Genomic DNA, 18,252 nt, shown 5'->3' with positions numbered 1-18,252 from the left:
CTGAGTCCAGCTTAGGCCAGCTCCATCACACTTCCTCCAGCAGGCTAAAGTTTACGTAATTTTTTTCCTGTATACATCTCATTTTTGCCTTCAAGCTCCCAATTTTTGCTTACTGATCCTGTTCTCTTAAGTGAGGTGTATTCTAAACAGAGTTCAGTAACACATACAAAGTATTCAAGCATCCTCTTATCTTAAGCAGAAGAGCAACCCCCTGTAGGCAAGAAAGCGCTCATGTTCAGCTGAGGGACTGTGCAATCACTGCCAAGCATCACCTTTTGGCTAACAGATACTGTCTTCTTAGCCCTGGTTCCATGTTTAGGGCTTGGAGAGGATTGGGAATATAACAGCTAAAACTAGGCAAACGATTCATTCAATTTACTCAGAGGTAATCTGGGTGGGTACAAGCTTTTATGAATTTAAACCCACTTTAAAATAGATCATTTACTATATTAATGTGGAATTAAGGCAGAATCACTTTCCTAACTGAAGAGAAATAATTAAGATCCATTTTAATTGCCTTTCCTGAAAGACTGAGATAATGCAGATGAGTGCCCTTAAAGAATTTATAATGTTGCTTTAAGAACAAAGGGGATTTCAGGATTTGACTCCTGAGTGGGAAATAGCCTAAGTTCTGGTAATTCTTGATTTATTCTTTAAAGGATTTCCTAATTAGCTGTTTCAGAGAGCTAAGTCACAGTGACCTTCATCATGGACTAGAATTGTCACTTATTATCATGCCAGTGGGGTATTTGAGGGCCTCTCAGCTGGCCTTTCTGCTGTTCTCTGGCTTATGCTCAGGTGTACTTTCTTTTTGCTGCAGTTATTTGCCTTGGTGTGATCTGCTTGCAGGGAAGGGTGGTTTATCTTTTCCATGGGCTAGCACACAGGTCCCAGGGGCATGCTGCAAGTGTTTCTTGTGTCTCTGCAGCATGAGAAGTACACCAGCCAACTTCAGATGAACTACAAAGGCACGTCCATGAAGAGGGCGGAGCAGCCCATGGAGCATGGAGTCTACACCGAGTCCTCACAAGCAAAGCTGGAGAAAGGAGAGAGGAAAGCAATTACAGGTACTTGCTCTGGAACCAGTTCATCAAGATTCAGAACAAAGTGCAGCTTGAGCCTTGCACTGTGGGTCATGATTCTGACAGGACAGTGTTGTGAATTGCATCTAAGAGCAGTTCCAGAAGGGGCATCTTTCTAAACCTCTGAGTATTCCAGAGTCAGCTTTTGGCGATTCAGCTTCAGAAAACCCCCAAAAGTCAGCTGGCAGTTGGCCCACACATGCCTTGTCGCTGTGTGTGCTGGAGAACCTGTGGGCTGAGCAGGTTTGGTGAGTTCTTTGGCACCTGTCTGGTCTATTTTTAATTTCCTAATCGTGAGCTGGTGTTTGAACAGAGACAGTGACTCAGAGTAGAAGATGTAAGGCTGCTGCAGCGTGGTGCTGCCAGGCAGGCAGGCAGGCAGGCAATGAAGCAACCAGCCATTTCTTTCAAAAAGTGCTGCATGGTCTTCAATGGCTGTGTTTCCTGATTGTGTGAGTGTGTGGGATTGGAACTCACTGCCAAACTGGGAGACGTTTGCTTCAGGTTCGCTGTTCCCCAGCTGCAGACCTCTACCATCTGAAAAATTCCCCTCCAGCACTCTTGTCTCACCTTCTGTACTACTGCCCTGGCAGGTCTCTCCCTGGTTCTACTCAGATGTCAATTGGTGGCCTTCCACAGCATGGGAGGAACAAACATGATTTTAAACCATCCCAGTGATGGATGACTGCCACTGGATGATAGCCATTGGTGGTCTCATGGCACCAGGATGGCAGAGTGATTGGGAAGCTTTAGGGTTAGCAGAGAGTCTGCCCGCTGGGTGTGTGGAGGAAGAAGCAGAGAGGTGGAGGGAAGAGGATGAGCAAGTGAAAAAAGCGAGACAGCATCTTGGGTGAAGTGACCTAAGGACAGACACATCACAGAATAGATAGATCTATCCTTAGTGACCTAAGGATAAATACAATAGCTTTCTAGAAAAGTGTGCAACTTTGAATAAATCTGTTAAATCTTCATGATGACTAATTGGAGTGGGTTGGCTGACCTTAATCTCCCATGTATTGTCTCTATGAAAATCCCTCTAAGCTGACAGAGTGTACTAAAACAGCACAATTTTTCTCCCTGGTCTCTTGTTGCTGCCTCCAGCTGTGCATGGAAGCACATGCACAGGGACCTATGGCCCTACCTCCTGTTTTCTGCACTGCAGACCCTTCCTTTGTGTTGCTTTAGCTGTGTCTGTGTGTTGTCCTCCCCCATGGATGTGGCATTTGTGACTTTGCCTCCCAAACGTGCACTCAAAGGGATGAAGCTGGTGATGATTAACAGTGACACCACAGAGGGTGAGAAGAGGTGAACCTCACTGCAGGGAGAAGTCTCCAGCTGCCTTACAAGGGGCATGGGGTTCTTGAAAAGCATTGCCAGTAAGTGGGCCAGCTTGCCAGTAACTGGAACCAGTTTGTGGTTGCTGCTGCTCAATTGCATGAACGTTGTCGTTTTTATTCTTGCCGCCTTCTGAAATACACAGTGCTTGGTTTTAACCTACACAGCATAAGCAGTTGATATTTGGAGCACCTTCGAAGTCAGGACATAGAGGACCCAGCAAGATGTGACCCATTTCTCTAGCATGTGGTTTGCAGCTCTGCATTCAGTTTCTGTCACTGTTAGTGGGCACAGACCATAGATCTAAGGCAAAAAGGACTGTGAGTACTTACTGGGGGCCAGTGCTGAAGGATGGCACGTGTGGTAGTGTTGCAGATCTGCTGGGAGGAAAACACCTTCTATAACAGTGGGACTGACAGATCTAAAGAAAAATGAATGAAGCACTGCAAACATCACTGAAAGATGAAGGAACTCAGGACTTTTTGTTGGAAGTATTTTGCTGAAGCCTGTGGAGGCAAGAGAAGGGAGTCTGAGCAATAAATCAGTGCCCCGCTCTCCAAAAGGCATCTCTGTCACATGAGCAGAATGATCAGTGGGTCACTTTTTCATCTTTCACTTTCACCTTGTCTTCAGCTGCACACATATGCACAGTTTCTCCTTGGTTGCTTGGAGGAGTGGCAGCGATTTTAAATGATTAGTGGAAAGAAGAAATAAGTATTCTTACTGGGAGTGGGCTTACTTAGTGGAAGCAGAAAGAGGCTTTGGGGAAAGAGCTGTTTTGCTAAGCCTGTAGGTATTTAGGAATTTGCATTGACTAATTAAAGCAAGGTCTGGGGTGACAAAAGGCTTTAGAAGAATGGCTTCCCAGGGCCCTGGTGGAATAGAGGCAGAGCTTTCAGGGAAGAGGTTTAACAAAACAATGTGAACAATTACAGCTGCTTAGAAATGGGAAGAGGTGAGGGGCTGAGGGTAAAGAGATCCAGGGGAGTGAATGGGAAACAGCCATTCAGTCTTTATGCTGTTGAACTTGCAGCTTTTGGGTGTCTGTTGCCTGTAAGCAGAAAATCATCAGTCTTTGTGAAGCGAGGAGCTTGGTAAGCCCTATGGGTTGGATATGGATATGAACAAGAAAAGTGTCCACAATTCAGCTACTTAATGCTAAAAATAGCCTTCAGCTCTCATGTGTAAAGCTTAAGCAATCAGGAGGCCAGGTACAGCCTTGAACAGAGCAGACTTTAAGACTGTGACAATCCCCATCTGTTGCTACCTGAGTTGAGGTGCTGGATGAGATAAGCTACTTTGTGGTCTTCTGTTCTCAACACATAGCTAATCCTCAGGCTGATCTTAACTTGTTTCATTTTTTTTAAAGCCCTCACAGGCTGATGGGACTAGATATTGCAGAATCTGATGACTAACTTCTGAATAACTGCTGCAGGCCTGAGTTTCCAGGGGCGGAGGCTGAAATGAGCATCAGCAGGAGCAGGACCTGAGCTTTTCCCTGGGTCTGTGAAATAAGGATCTGTGAAGCAGGCTTGCTCCCTGGGTTGCCATCCATGTCATTAGGGAGTCCTCTCAGCAGAGTGGCCAACTTGAAAGTCTTGTTGGTGTCCAGAGCTGAGGTCATCAGGCAGTGTGGATGGATGCAGTGGGAGCTGTGCCCAGTTGTGAAGTGGTTTCCATGGGCTTTGGCTGCTTGCCCCATGAGATCATGGTAATAGCTATTCAGACTCTACCTTAGCCTTTAATTTAGGGAAGTGGTGGTGTTGGATCTGCTTTTTGCCTGAGCTAAGGTGGTGGTACCTGCAGCATTAACCTGCAGTTAAAGGGTTGGCAGTGTAATTGACACAAATAAATTTGTGATTATCAGCCTGATTTGAAGCCCCTGGAATCTGTGTGTGATTACAGCTGGTAGAAAAGACCAGCAAAGAGTCAGAGAATGCTTTATGGTTATTTCTGCTAGATCTGAGCTCTCTTGTTTTGGGAATTAGTTTTAAAATGTTATGGCCAGAGAATACATTTTGCTCAAGGCCTCTGTCATAAGCCTACTCTGCATCTTCTGGAGATGGACGTTGCTGTTGTTAATAATGAATCAAAAATGGTTTGACTAAAGGAAGCTGGATTTCTCATGCTTTTATTATGACTTACTCTAGACAGCTTCAAAGCTGTGTGAGCTTCTGTCAGCAAAGTAGTTTGCTGTTGCTGTCTGTCAGTTTCTCATGATGGTTTGAAGCTTTGTGAGGACCTGGGCAAAGTACAGCCCTTGGCCTGGTCCTGACCACAGGGGACACTTTCAAGGGAGATGAGACCTCTCTGCAGCGGGGAGCTGTGTGCTTGTCATGAAAGTTCTTCTGCCCACTCCCTGATAGAAAGCAGAGCTAACACAAGTTTTCTCCCTTCCCTTTCATCACTTGGACTGTATTTTTGGTCCTGCCCTTGTGTTTTTCCGTGTGATTCACTTCTCCATAAATACATCCCTTGTATTGGCATGTCTCATTTTCTTTTGTTGTGGTGCCTCTCCTTGGGGTGATCAATAGCTCTGTGTTAATTTAACAGGTCACGTTCTTGACAGACTTGTAAAACAAATGGACCTCCCTCAGTCTGCACTAAAACAGTCTTCATTTTTCTTTTTGAGTGAGTGCCCTAAACACCAAAATCCAGGAGCAGAACACGTGTATGTCAGCAGTCTTCCCTGTATTACCCTGTCACTGATAACACAGGATTTATCTCACTGAATGCTTGTGCTGACCTCAATTCAGTTATCTAAAAGGATGGTTTTCATGCTGTCTGCCTGAACTGATGAGCCAAGAAATATGTCTAAATGAATTGGCACCATCTGGGCAGCCTGGCACAGAGTGGAGAGAGGTGGTAATGAGCTGCCATCAATTGGAGGAAGTCTCATGTCATTCAAATGAGTGAGCAGGTAGTTTTCCTTGGGGTTTCTGCTTCACCACTGACTTGGGCAAGCTCTGAGTCTCTCTGCTCTTGCATGAGCTTTCATCTTGCACTACAATATAACAGGTGGTGGCTTCAGGGTGGTGTATGCATCTCAGACACAGGCAGATGCCGTGATATGGATGCTGCAGGTCTGGGTCGAGCTGGTGAAGAGCAAAGTCTCCTGGCACAGCTGCATATGTAGCTGCTCTCTGGCCTGCTTTTGTCACAGCCATCTGGTTTAGCTGCCTTCCTAGCATACTTTTATCTTTTTTCCCCCTTTTTATACTGTATCATTGTGTTAGAGCTGAAGCAAGAAGAGGTTTCAGGTCAGTTGTGCTGGCAAATTAGAAGGGACAGAAGCATCTGACATGAGCAGGGCAGCAAATTCTTGTGGCTCTACTGAAGTCATGGAAATTTTACTCTGGCTCAGGATCTGGCCACTTTCAGCAGTCACTGAGAACAGGGTGTTTGTGTAACTTGATCACTTTATTCAGAATGCAAATTAATACAGAGGCTCAGTGGAAACATTAATTGCTCTTAAAGTACTGAAACTGTCCCCAAATAGCAAGATGCTGACTTCTTGGCTTTTCATCTGTGCTTTTTACAGTCTTTAAAATGAATTTCCAGCTAATTGTGGTGGCTGGGAGAGGGAAGGAAGGAACACCCACAACCCTCCCCTCATAAGTGTGCAGATGTTACAGTAACAGAGGGTTGCAGCTGCGGCCAGTTGAGCTCTGTGATGGGGCAGGAGGGATCTTGTGCTGTGGAGCAGCTCCCACCTGTGGGCCCCAGGTCTGTGTGCTCTGGCCCACCTGATATGCTCTGTGTAGATGCTCCTTGCTGAGCCCTGGGGCTTTGGTTTTGTGCTAGCTTTTGTTAGAGAGGAAGTTTGGTGACTGTCCAAGCACCTATTAGCACTTTTTAAGGGTAGAGGGGGAAATGTGAGAAGGCAGAGTAACTGGCTCTCTATTCTTTATGAATTACCTTTTTTCCCTTCAGCTTTTCTTGCAGTCCCAAAGTTCCCCATCCACAGAAAATGTCAGACCAAGGTTGACTTGCCCCTCTTAGCTGCCTTTTCACTGTAGCAGAAAAGCTCCTGGGAGGGGAGGCAAAGGCAGTAAATATCTCCTGTGTTCAGTACACAGGTGGGACATAGATCTTGGGGCTAGAGCTGCTTCTGGGAAGAAGTCTGTGCTGCAGGATGAACTTCTCACTCCTTGGAAACAAAATTTTATTGGAACAGATGAATAGAATCTTCCAGACCAGGGAGGGCCTTTGGAGTCCTGTGAGGGACTGAGGTGTGCAGGAGAGAAGAGCTGTAACAAGCCAATTCCTTGCAAGGTGCAAGCATTTAAAGTATCCATGCTTGGGAAAGGTGCTGCTTGGTCAAGAGTCCAGTGTGTGATGGCCTTTGTACTTCATCTGTAGGATAGCTTGCTCAGGATTTGTTCCACCAGTAACTTAAAATGAACCACTGATGTGCTTTCACTATTTGCTAAGTCAAAACAAGGATCTAAAAATCTCACGTGTTTCTTCAAGGTTGAGCCTTTCACTGTGCCCCGTGGACCTTTGAGACATGAGTTACCCCAGGCATAGCTGGCTGTTGTCAAAGGATTTATCATCCCTAAGTGTTGTTTTCCTTCTCCTAGCCCTGACTGCCTCTTGACCATCAACTCTAAGATGAATAGTTCAGTTCAGAGGGTGATAACCCAAAGAGGTTCCTGATGTTAGTAGGGCAGATCCTCTGTAGTTGGGGATTTAGTGGGAGAGGTCCCAGTGGTTCCCAGGTGGGTTTGTCCCAGGCTGTGAGACAGAAGATCTCAGCCCAACAGAGACCAAACTCTACATTTAGGTGCCTCTGTTCATTGACAGGCTTGTGTTTAGGTTGATTTCCTTTTTTCCCCTTCCTTCCCTTGAGTGACTTACCCATCCTCAGTTATGAAACATATTGCTTGGCAATTCCAATTTATTCATGGTGAGAAATGCTTCTTCCTTTGAACTTTAAGGCCGCCCACATCATGGGAACACAGTTGATCTTCCACACACTGTAAGCAGCAAGGAGAGTAATGCTTCCAGCCTCTTTTGATCCTCAGTGTGAAGGGAGACAGCATGGTTAATTTTGAAACAAAAAGCTATCTTGAAAACGGCCCGTGGGCTGCATCTGTAAAGCAAAATTTATGCCTGTGTCTGTCGATAGATGAGCTTGTATATCTCTGGAACTACTCTAGAAAAAAACCAAACCCATCTGAAGTGGTGGCCATTGTGTCTGGGTAGCTTCAGAAATGGCAGCATAAGACCAGGTTTCATTTTTTCTTTGATTTAATTTGCCTTCCTCTCTTGACTTCCCTTATGCTAATGACTGCTTTCTGTCACGTCCCTATTAAAGCAGGGAATGCAAAATTGCAGGGCTGTTTGAGGGCTGCTTTACACAGAGCAATGTATGGTTTTAAAACCACAAGCTGAGCTGCAGCTGGCAGTAGAAGCCCAGCTATGGCTCTGGAGCTGGAAGCAGGGTTTAAGACGTGGCTGGTAAAGTATGTGCTGATGGCTGTTATGAGTAGAGGCAGAAGCAGCTAACAAGATGCAGCTCAGCCTCAGTCCCTGACCTGTCTGTGTGTTTCTATCACCTCTAGATGAAAGGAGAAAAGCTACTTTATTGCCTTCTCTTAAACCATTATAAAAACATAATAACTATACCACAGGTATATTGAGGTGTATTCTTTTTACTTGTTGCATAAACAACAGCAGTCCAAGGCAGTGCCAAAACACACTCTTGTTTTGTTAGGGACAAAATGAGAAGCAGTGGATCATCTCCTTTGGGTACCAGTTGTGGCAGTGAAGCCCTCATCTTCCAGTGAGTGCTCACTGAGCAGGGGAAATGTTACAAACCTATGTCTTCTAGGGGAAGCTTCTTCATGAGAAAACCCTCTGTTCTGCAGTAACTCAGGAATCCGCTTGGTTTACTTTAAGCTTTAGAGAGCAAGAGTTTACTTCTTCTTTATGAATGTGTAAGGAGGTGATTTTGCCATTTTCCCTAAATTTGTAATGCTTCAAGAACTTCCTGTTGTGGGATGTGTGTCACTCAGTGGGAGTGGTGGATAGCTGGAAAAAATCCCTGGCCTCACAATGTTCAAAGACATGGTGGGGTAAGAAAGGACAAAGCTAAAGCCTTCCCAATTAAGAGCAGGGGAAAAGTCTGCTGTTCATCTGAATTGCAAGTGAGCTGCAGACAGTTGTGTTTAGTGTTTTGTAGTCTGTTGCCAGAAATCTTCCACTTCCTGTGAATACTAAGGCTAGAAAGGAAGAAAAACCCAGTATTTGGGAAACAACAGCTATGAAAGACAGTGGAGGTGGAGCCAGCATCTTGCAGAAGGAAGGAAGGAAAGGAAGGAGGAAAGGGAGGAAGGTACTCATTGTTAATGTATAATATGTTGTTGTTATAACTGCAATGTAACAGATACAGGATCTCATCTGACTCTGCTGTTTTTCCCTTTTTGGAATGTGGTTGGCTTCTGTGAACCCGGTAAATTGGTATTTTTCCGTGTCAAATTATTTGCTTACCCTCTTCCTAGAAACCAATACCTACCGCACCCCTCTGTATGGGCAGCCCTCGTGGTGGGGGGAAGATGATGCGAACAACAAGGAGGACAGAAGGCAAGAGGAACATTACTCAGGTAATGGAGGTGATCAGGGTGGGAGAAGACTGAGGGACAAAATTTCTGCACACTTTTATTCCTTATTGAGTGAAGCCATTCTACTTCAAGTCTTCACCACTCTTTTTGGTGCTCCTGTTTGCACATTCCTATGTGGAGATTGGCGATGATGAAACCAAAGTAAGGGAAAACTAAATTGTTTCTCCTAAGATATCTGCATGTTAGACCTAGCAGTTGTTAATACTTCAGTATGGATGAAAAAGGCCTCGCTAAGCTTATTTGAGACCCAGTTGTGCTGTTATCTATGATTGCGTGCAGCCCACCTGAATAAACCATCCTTTGTGTCTCCCAGGACTTTCCTATCTTAAGAGGCACTTTAAGAGCTGATACTTTGACTGAATTGAATTTATGTAGAAGCAATCTGTTTCTCACCTCATCATCCTTGGAAGCCATTTAGTCTTCCCACTCCTGCTGTTGTGAATCTATATGCATAGAAGATGAATCTTTTTTCACTTGTGCAGTAAACCTGATGTTTTTATCAAGCATATGCTTTACTGCACAAAGAAGTGTTTTATTTCAATGCGTGGTGCAGCATATCTGTTCTCTAGCAGAGAAGGGTTGTGATAAGCATCCCTCCCAGGAGGTTGAAATAAATGACCCTCTAGCCAAGAAGTTCTGGTACTACTGAAAAAAAATGTGCATTTATCCTTGATGATGTTACAGAATGAAATGTTGATCCAGAAAACCCATGTCTGTGATTAGCTTTGCACGCTCCAGCTTTTCCTTTGATCTATGGGGAGTTGAGTAGGTGTGCATGTAAGTGAATTGAGCCAAGTGAAACAGGATCTTCCTTCCACATCAGCCCATGAAACATACAGCAGTGTGCATGTGCCCAGCTGTCTCTTTTTTTCTGTTGTATCTAGTGTCAGGACAAGGGGTAATGAGTTAAAGCTGGAACATAAAAAGTTCCATTCAAACATAAGAAAAAACTACTTGACTGTTGAGGTGAGGGAGCCCTGGCCCAGGCTGCCCAGGGAGGCTGTGGAGGCTCCTTCTCTGGAGGTCTTCAAGACCCACCTGGACACGTTCCTGTATGACCTGATCTAGGTGGGAGCTGCTTTGGCAGGGGGGATGGACTGGATGATCTCTAAAGGTCCCTTTCAACCCTACTATTCTATGATTCATTTTTGGGGAGCAATGAAAGAAAGGATGAAGTGAACATAACAAATGCTGCTCAGACTGCAGCAGCGCCTTGAGCACAGATTTCAGCGACGAGGCCAGAGTTCAAAGCTGTCTAAAACAGAACTTGTGTTTTTTCTTTAATTCATTTCAGCTAATGCTTGTGAATTTAAGATTGTCTTGTCCTTTTCTTTCCCCCCTTCCCTCTTTTGTAGAAAGATCAAAAGAGATAACCCAACATGAAGAGGAACTGAATGGTAATATCTCTGCTTATAGAGATGCCCAAGAACAGTCTGTGTTTGCCTTCCGGAGAGAGCCAAGTTACTTTGAGATTCCAACTAAAGAATTTCAGCAGCCATCAAAGTCTCCAGAAACACAGGTCCATGAGATCCCAACAAAGGATGTTGACGCTGTAGTAACCCCTGTTGTACAGAGCCATGCCTCTTTCACCATTGAATTTGATGATGGCACCCCCGGTAAAATAAAGATAAAAGACCACGTAACTAAATTTTCGCTCAGGCAGAGAAGACCCTATAGTAAGGAACCAGCTCATACAGAAGTGATGTCAGCAGAGAGCAAGGTGGCTGATTGGCTTGTTCAGAACGACCCAAGCTTGATGAGACGACAGTCTCCAGGAGATGATGTCTACAGTACAAAGAGTGACCTGCCTGTGCACGTGAGGACGCTTAAAGGTGAGTGAATGTCTTGTCACGTGGATATAGTTCTCTGTTGGCTGTGCAAATGAAGCATAATAAAGGGGGAAAACCCCTTCTCCTGTCAAGGAGAACTGCACATAGTTATCCCTGCTCCAAATATGCAAGATGAAGAATATTTCTTTAATGACTGTTACTAGGTTTGAATCTGGCTGGCAGGCTCTTCACCTGGCCCTGAAGCATGATGCTGGCCCGGAGACACTCTAATCTGGTTCCTCTCCACCTCTAATGCCAGCTCAGCAGTAACAGTGATTGAAAAAAAGCATTTTTACCTTTAAATGTCTAAAATAATTTCCATGTGGTCAGACAGGCTGGTAAACAGAGGTATTTCAGTGGATTTTCTTCTCTTGACTTCTCCTAGCTGAAGGAATGACTTCTTTTTTCAGCTATAGTCCAGAAGAGGCTAAGTGTGTTCATCCTGATGGCTGTAATGACCAGAGCCATTTGGTCAGATGGCCAAAGGTCCTGACACAGAGATTGGTGATTGAGTTAGATACACATGATTACCAATGGAGGTTTCTTTTAAACTAAAGCTTCTCTGAGATCCTGCCCTGTTCGAAAACTTCAGGTTTCGTGGACCTGTGTGCTGTCAAGTGTGAGGAACTCTTTGGGGATTTTCAAATGGCTGAAGTGCAGTTTGGAGCTCAGTTCTTAGTGCATCTGATGGGACTTTGGTGTGCCTCATGTGACTGTGAATGTATTTTGCAAGATGTGAGCTTGCCTGGCTGTGTCTCTTGGGCCATGCACTGAACAGCTCGGAGGAGACCACCGATTCCTGCATTCCCACTGCCTTGCAGGCTCTGGAAAAGCAATTGTTTCAAACTGCAGTTTTAAGTGATGGAGTCATATTGAAGGTTACCAGATCTACTTATGCTTGAGGTCCTTGTTTTCCCTAAAAGAGTATCTGTTTGGTCCTTGTTTGGAAAAAAACCCTTGTAATATGAAGAGTTTTACCTATTATACCTCCAAGTTGCTGTTTTGTGCAGTTTTTTTGAGAAGCCTTTATGGTCAAAAAGGTCTTGCATATCCAGCCCTGGGGTTTGACATGGCATGGAAATGGAGCTGGTTTGTTACCATTGGTTGTTTCTAGTTCCTCCCAGTAAGGGATAGCATTAGGGTACTCTTCCTGATTCTTTCGGATCTTATTTTGGTCTCCCCTGACTGTTTGATAGAGAGTTTTAGGGGTTGGATTGGGGGTTTTTATTGCGATTTAGTGCATTTTTTTGACTTGCCAGAGAATGTTTCAGGGATAGAAATGTGCTTCAGTAGTTTGGCATTTTCCTTATGGAGAAAACTAGAGAGTTTAGTAGCTGCTGCTCATGCTGGGATTTTCCTGAGCGATGCACCGAAATACTGGCTTGACTGCACTTGCCTCTTTACAGTCCATAAGGCATGGAAAGAAGCCCAGGTAACTTAATGCATAATTTGCATATCAAGAAATCAACTCGTTGGACATTTGATTAAAACACAGAGCGTTGGTGGCCTGAGGAGTTGATCCACTTGTGCTTTGGCAGAGGACAGGGCGTCATTTATCTGCGATAGCTGTGTAACACGTTCTTCTGGCAGGGCTAATTTTGAAGATGTCTTGGAGGCTACTCCTGGCTGCCTACCAGGTTTGTGTCCTCAGGATGAGAGATGCCCACCATCAGGGTTCATTGGTAATATTTGTTCACTTTTAGGAGCAATGTGGTGAAGAGTGGTATCAAGACTTAAGAGAGGCCTTAGCAGCTCGTGAAGCTGTGCATGGTGTTCTGCTGGGGCATCCATGGACACAGTGGGTGTTTTTCCTTCTGTCCTCACAGTTTTGCATTCAGCAGAGTTCTTAGCCAAGACCCTTTAATTTAAGAACTTTCCCTTCCAAGGACCAAGCTTATCAGCCCTCAGGGCACAATGCAAAGCTTGCTGGCTTCCTTCATGAAGCTGTTAGGAAACTCATCAGAGGACTGACTCCTGGGTTGAATGGATCTTGTGTTAAATTCTAATCTTTCACAGCTAACTCGAGGTAATAAATGGTCTTCACTCATGTGTCTGGAGAACTTGCAAAGGAGGTTTGAGCAGTTTTCCTTTCAAACACGTGGTATTTTAGCTAGTATATCTTGCTGCATGTTCCAGTCTAGAGAGCAGAGACCTCTTTCCCCGTTCTCCCAATGACAGGTTCCTGGTCGTTGACTGAATCGTGTTGTGTGCCTTCACACCCGTTCCCTTCTCCAAAAAAAGGTTTGTTTTTTGTTTCACTTTTAACTTTTTGTTTACTTTTACTTTCTGAGTGTCCTGAGCCAAGGTGCTGAGGGGCAGGCATCACCAATCGTAGAGAAGGTTATAAAGATGGTTGTTGCTAATATAAGTGGAAATAACTGTAAACTTACTTTAAGCTTAGTGAACTCTTAAGTAATGATTTAACCTTTGCTTGGCTGCTCATAGGGTGATGAAACTTATGGGGGTGGCATGGTGTGACTCTTAAATTTTCAGGAAAAGTAAAGAATCCTGCAGATTCACCTTTCTGTTAGCCTCAGAGTTTATTTCCCCTGGTAGAGGAGGTAATGTGGGTGCTCAGAGGTGCACGCACTCCTCTAATGCACTGAGCTGGTCTTTCGTCACAGGGATTTGGTTTCATGGGATGCAGTGTGCAGGGTTTATTTACTGGTCCTGCAGAGAGATTTCTGCTCTGTAACAGCGAGACTCTAATGGGGTGGTATTGTACCACAGTAATTGAGCAGAACAGCAAAATAGTGGAGCTGTTTTTATTTGCATGTGAAAAAAGGAAAGAAAACATTAGTTCAAACAATCAGTGAACTAAAATCAGAAACCCCTGGCACTGAAATGATTTCTTGGATTGCTTTTTCATAACTTTGATAGTCAGACTGTTGTGAAAACTAGGGCTGGGAGGTGGCTGCTGTCTCTTATTTCATAGAATCATAGAATGGTAGGGATTGGAAGGGACCTTTAGAGATCATCCAGTCCAACCTCCCTGCAGAAGCAGATTCACCTAGATCAGGTTGCATAGGAACATGTCCAGGTGGGTCTTGAAGACCTCCAGAGAAGGAGCCTCCATCATTTCCTCTGCTAGGACGCAACTCCTGTACCACAGCAGATGTTCTTTGGAGTGTTTTAATCCTGTAGGACTTGAAATGATAAATTTCAGCTGGGAGGTAATGACAGGGCCACAGCAATTTAGAATAAGAAAGTCAAATCTACATACCTTGTTTCCAGGCAATAGGCACGAGGATGGGACGCAGAGCGACTCGGAAGACCCCGTGGCACCCAAGGCGGAGAAAGAGCCGACGACAACGGGCAGCGAGCGTGGGGCGGAGCAAACCAAGCTGCAGCGGCAGATGAGGCGCGATCCCCACGAGATGCTGCACAACAAGCAGGCCTTCGTCATCGAGTTCTTCGAGGACATGCCGCGCAAGAAGCGCTCCCAGTCCTTCACGCACAGCGCTCACTCCTCCCAGAGCGACACCGACCCGGGGCCCAAGACCAAGGTGGAAAAGCGCAAGAATGTGTTGCCAGCGGAGAAGCAGGGAAACGCCGTGCCGCCCAACCACCAGGCCCTGGCAGGCAAAGGCAGCAACAGCTCCTCCGGGACCCAAAGAGCAAGCTCCTTCAAGAGGGAGAAGACGGAGGATCGGATCAACTCTTCGTCCGCCTCTGCATCCAGAGGGTCAGCCAGAGCTTACGGGAGCGTTGGGAGGAAGTCTAAAATGGCTCAGGATTTTATGGCCGAGTACTTGCGGGAGACTGCCCAGGGTGGGAAGCCGAGTGCTGAGAAAGCGGCGCCTCTGCCCATGCCGGTAGCTCCGTGCGTGGTTGTGTCGTCTGAACCAGAGTCTGTCTCTGCCCCACCTCCGGAGGTAAAGTCAGCCCAGGGCAGGAGGAACGATGAGGAGGACAGCGTGAGCGAGACAGGCACGTACACCATTGAGACAGAGTCACAGGATAAAGAGGTGGAGGAAGCACGAAAAATGATAGATCAGGTAAATGCTGCTTTTCTGTGCTTCAGCTGTGACTTCTTTAGCTGTTGTCCTGAAGGTCTCCTGCCTTTGGAACTGGGCACAGCAAGGGTTTATGGTTGGGGTGGGAAGTCGTCCTGGGTGACCTGCGTGAGCCCCAACACACTGAGAGACTGGTCTTCAGAAAACCTCAGCAAAACAACAGTTGCAAACATAAAACCCCACAGAGTGCAAGAAGGTAAGGTAAGCCCTCAGCAAAGAGCTGCCTTGCTTCCAGCAAGTACAAGAATGGACTTGCTGTCTGCTTAGAGGAAAGGAAGCAGCAGAATAAAGATCAGGCTGACCCTGTGAGAGCAGCTCAGCTCTCTAGGACTTGGTGTTGCATCACCTCCTGCCTTCTGTTAGGAAGACAGGAGCTGCAGCCCATCACTGATACAGCATCCTGTGGTAGGCCATAGGAAATGCTGGCCAAGGGCTGGTGCTCTTGGTCCTTCAGAAGCATAGTGGTAGGTGGTTGTGTATTTGACTGTGACTGGTTTGAAAAGGAGTGCTTGCTGGCAGGGCAAGTGGCAGCTAGTTGAGATAGCAAAGGGTGTGTTCTAGGGCAGAGGCAATCCCAGATGGATCTATACTTGTTTGGATTTTGCAAAACGAACAGTAGCCTGAAAACAAAACCCCAGAGATGAGGGAGAGGCTTAAAATATTCCCACCCAACTAATCACCCGCAGGGCAAGCCAAAGTTTGGCTGATTTTTCAGGTTGAACTTTCATCTGCGGTCTGTTATGAAAACAAAATTGGCAAGTTGCTATAAAGATTTAACACGGTGTAGGCAGGAGGATGGTGAGGTTTAAAGCAAGCCTTAATTGCACCTGACTTTAGGGCTTTGTATAGTGTTCTGTGAGCCTGAGTCTAACTTTGTTCTCTGTTATTTCTTACATTATTTCCTTATATCTTGCTTGAAATGTGATTGGAAGCTTTCAGGACAAGGTGTTAAAGCCACAGCAAGACCCTAGTGCTGACATTAGGTGGTTAGTTGTTCTGGTGGGGAAATATGAGGAAAAATGGCACAAAAATACAATTATTTCTGGGAACTAGTCTTGGCAGCCATGTGACTTGGGCAGGCAAGGTGGCCAAGTTCTGCTTCTCACTCTGACACAGACTTGATGCAGTGCAGACCTGCTACATAGGAAACAACTGGACCTCAGTGTCCAGGAAGAAAGATGACATGAATTCTGGACTTGCTCAGGTTTTGAGGTGACTCTGCTTTTTATTCACCCACCATAGCACATGTACTTTTTTTAGATGGAAGTGAGAGTGGAGAACTTTATGGCTATCTCTGCCCAGACTAGGCACACTCTGTGACGCTATCTCCCTCTGAGCTACTTGTAGGTAGGGAAGAGAAACAAGCCCTTCTGAGGCATGGATCTTGGTCACTGCCCTAGGAAGGCCTGTTTATCTCCAGAGGGAATCTGGCCAACTAGCTGAAACACACTGTCTCAGAGATGTGTCCTTTCTCAGGTCCTCAGATGGCAGTGCAAAGCTGCTTTGTTCAGCCAACTCTCTGCTACAGTGTATAAAAGACTCCAGAGGTGGAGTTTTCTCTTTTTCCTTTAATTCTCCTTGAATGAGCTGGTAAATAGCTTCCCTGATACTCATCCTGAATTTCTCAGGGCTGAAAAATGACTCTTTTTTGGTGAAAGTTACTACTGTTAAAGGCAACACACCAACATAACGAGGGAGAGGGGAAAGGTGGTGGCAAGCAGGATTCTATGAATAAGCCTATTTAAAGCTGCTGCTGTGGAGTGCAGACAAAAATGACTTGTATCGTTTGTACAGAAGAGTTGGTGAGTGTCTCTGGCCCTTTGAGATCATAGTTTGTGTGTGACTAAAGCTTCATGGATGTTGGCCTAATATTTTTCTCCTTTCTTGGGTTTTAATCCTTCTCATGAATGTACCTTTTCAGGTTTTTGGTGTTCTTGAGTCACCTGAATTTTCCAGAATCTCTTCAGCGTTTAGACCAATAATTAAAGGTGAAAAAGATGACTCTGGTTCTCATCAGCATCTAATCAGTGAGAACGGCACTAGTCAGAAGTCAGCCTTGCTCCAGGCATTTGCCTCAAAAGCTGTGAGTGGGTCTCAGGCTGATGTGCAGGTACGAGCAGTCCAGGTGGATTCGCTGGGATGGTGGAGGTGTAAATGGGTTTTCTGTCTGGGTGGAAATGTGATGTGTAGATGGATTTCCATTTTGAGGAGATTGAGTGCTGTGTGTATGAGGGGAGAGATTTGGTGACTTTCTGACACTGCCTTCCTCGCTTTGTTGTAGATGTCTGCAGCATCTCAAGGGAGTCAGAAGTGGGTGTCTAGGTGGGCGAGCCTTGCTGACAGTTACTCTGACTCTGGATCTGTCTCTGGGCAGGGTGATGGAGGTGCAGGTAAGTCTCACCCTGACATTACTGTTTGAAGGTGGCTGAATCTAAGCCAGGATGATATGAAAAGCAGAAATTAAGGGCTTCTGTGTGTCTGGCTGTGGCTTGTTTTCTGGTTTAGCTAATGTATTTGGAGATGATGAGGACAGAGTGAATCGTTCCAGTGGCGTAAAGATGGAGACAGCCTCTGGTTTGCATTTCAGGGTCCTCCAAGTAGTTCTTAAATGTGACATTTGACGTGACTAAAGGGCATCTGGGGAAAGAGAAAGGTCGTAAAGGCCTTGGGTGCTAACTGGCCCCGAGCAGTGATTCTTTAGACTGCTGTATGATGCTAGATGAAAGCCCTTTGCAAGTTGCCTTGGACTCGGTTGCTGACTTGTGCCTTTTTTTTTTAATGTGTGTGCTTCTGTGTCTGGCTGTGCTGAGAATTTTAGGCTCATTTGGTGTTTGTTGTCTGGTAGCAGGTTTGAAGCATGGAGATCAGTCTAAAAGTAGGTGTGCAGGGCAGCGGGAGGAGGTGACAGTCACAGAATCTCAAGGGCTGGAAGGGACCTCGAGAGCTCATCCAGTCCAACCCCACTGCCAGAGCAGGGCCACCTAGAGTAGGTCACACAGAAACTCATCCAGCTGGGTTTGAATGTCCCCAGAGAGGGAGACTCCACAACCCATCTGGGCATCCCCTTCCAGTGCTCCCTCACCTCACAGTGAAGAAGTTTTATCTTGTGTTTCTTTGGAACCTCTTATGTTGCAGCTTGTACCCGTTGCCCTTTTTCCTGTCATTGGACATGAGAGATCAGGCCCCCATTGTAGCTGGGAAGATAGTTTACAGACCCCATGATCCTGTTGGTATGTGAGATTGGAAGAAGAGTGCTTTGTTGGCTTTTGTAAACGTTTCCAATGGAAATATTTGTCACTACCTTCTTGCAATCAACAGCTATGGATAGATTCAGTAAAGATTAGAAGAGGAAGAGGTCATTGTT

At 45.6% G+C, this 18,252-nt stretch overlaps 1 protein-coding gene across 5 annotated transcripts in view; it reads left to right on the top strand.

The window, feature by feature from the left end:
• CEP170B (centrosomal protein 170B) overlaps positions 1–18,252 on the top strand; it is a 58,901-nt gene that overhangs the window by 19,797 nt on the left and 20,852 nt on the right. For 3 of the 5 annotated variants that reach the window (XM_061998339.1, XM_061998340.1, XM_061998337.1), the window contains exons 6-12: positions 929–1,067; positions 8,924–9,025; positions 10,399–10,875; positions 13,051–13,113; positions 14,107–14,870; positions 16,810–16,998; positions 17,170–17,278. In XM_061998339.1, the coding sequence (XP_061854323.1) occupies positions 929–1,067; positions 8,924–9,025; positions 10,399–10,875; positions 13,051–13,113; positions 14,107–14,870; positions 16,810–16,998; positions 17,170–17,278 (1,843 nt within the window). The remainder of the gene's footprint in view (positions 1–928; positions 1,068–8,923; positions 9,026–10,398; positions 10,876–13,050; positions 13,114–14,106; positions 14,871–16,809; positions 16,999–17,169; positions 17,279–18,252) is intronic. The other 2 variants (XM_061998341.1, XM_061998338.1) reach the window with 1 other exon arrangement.

Source organism: Colius striatus, chromosome 6 (assembly GCF_028858725.1).
Source record: "Colius striatus isolate bColStr4 chromosome 6, bColStr4.1.hap1, whole genome shotgun sequence".
NCBI classification, from domain to species: Eukaryota; Metazoa; Chordata; class Aves; order Coliiformes; family Coliidae; genus Colius; species Colius striatus.
The sequence above is the reverse complement of the archived record's forward strand: the minus strand, read 5'-3'. Positions and strand labels throughout refer to the sequence as shown.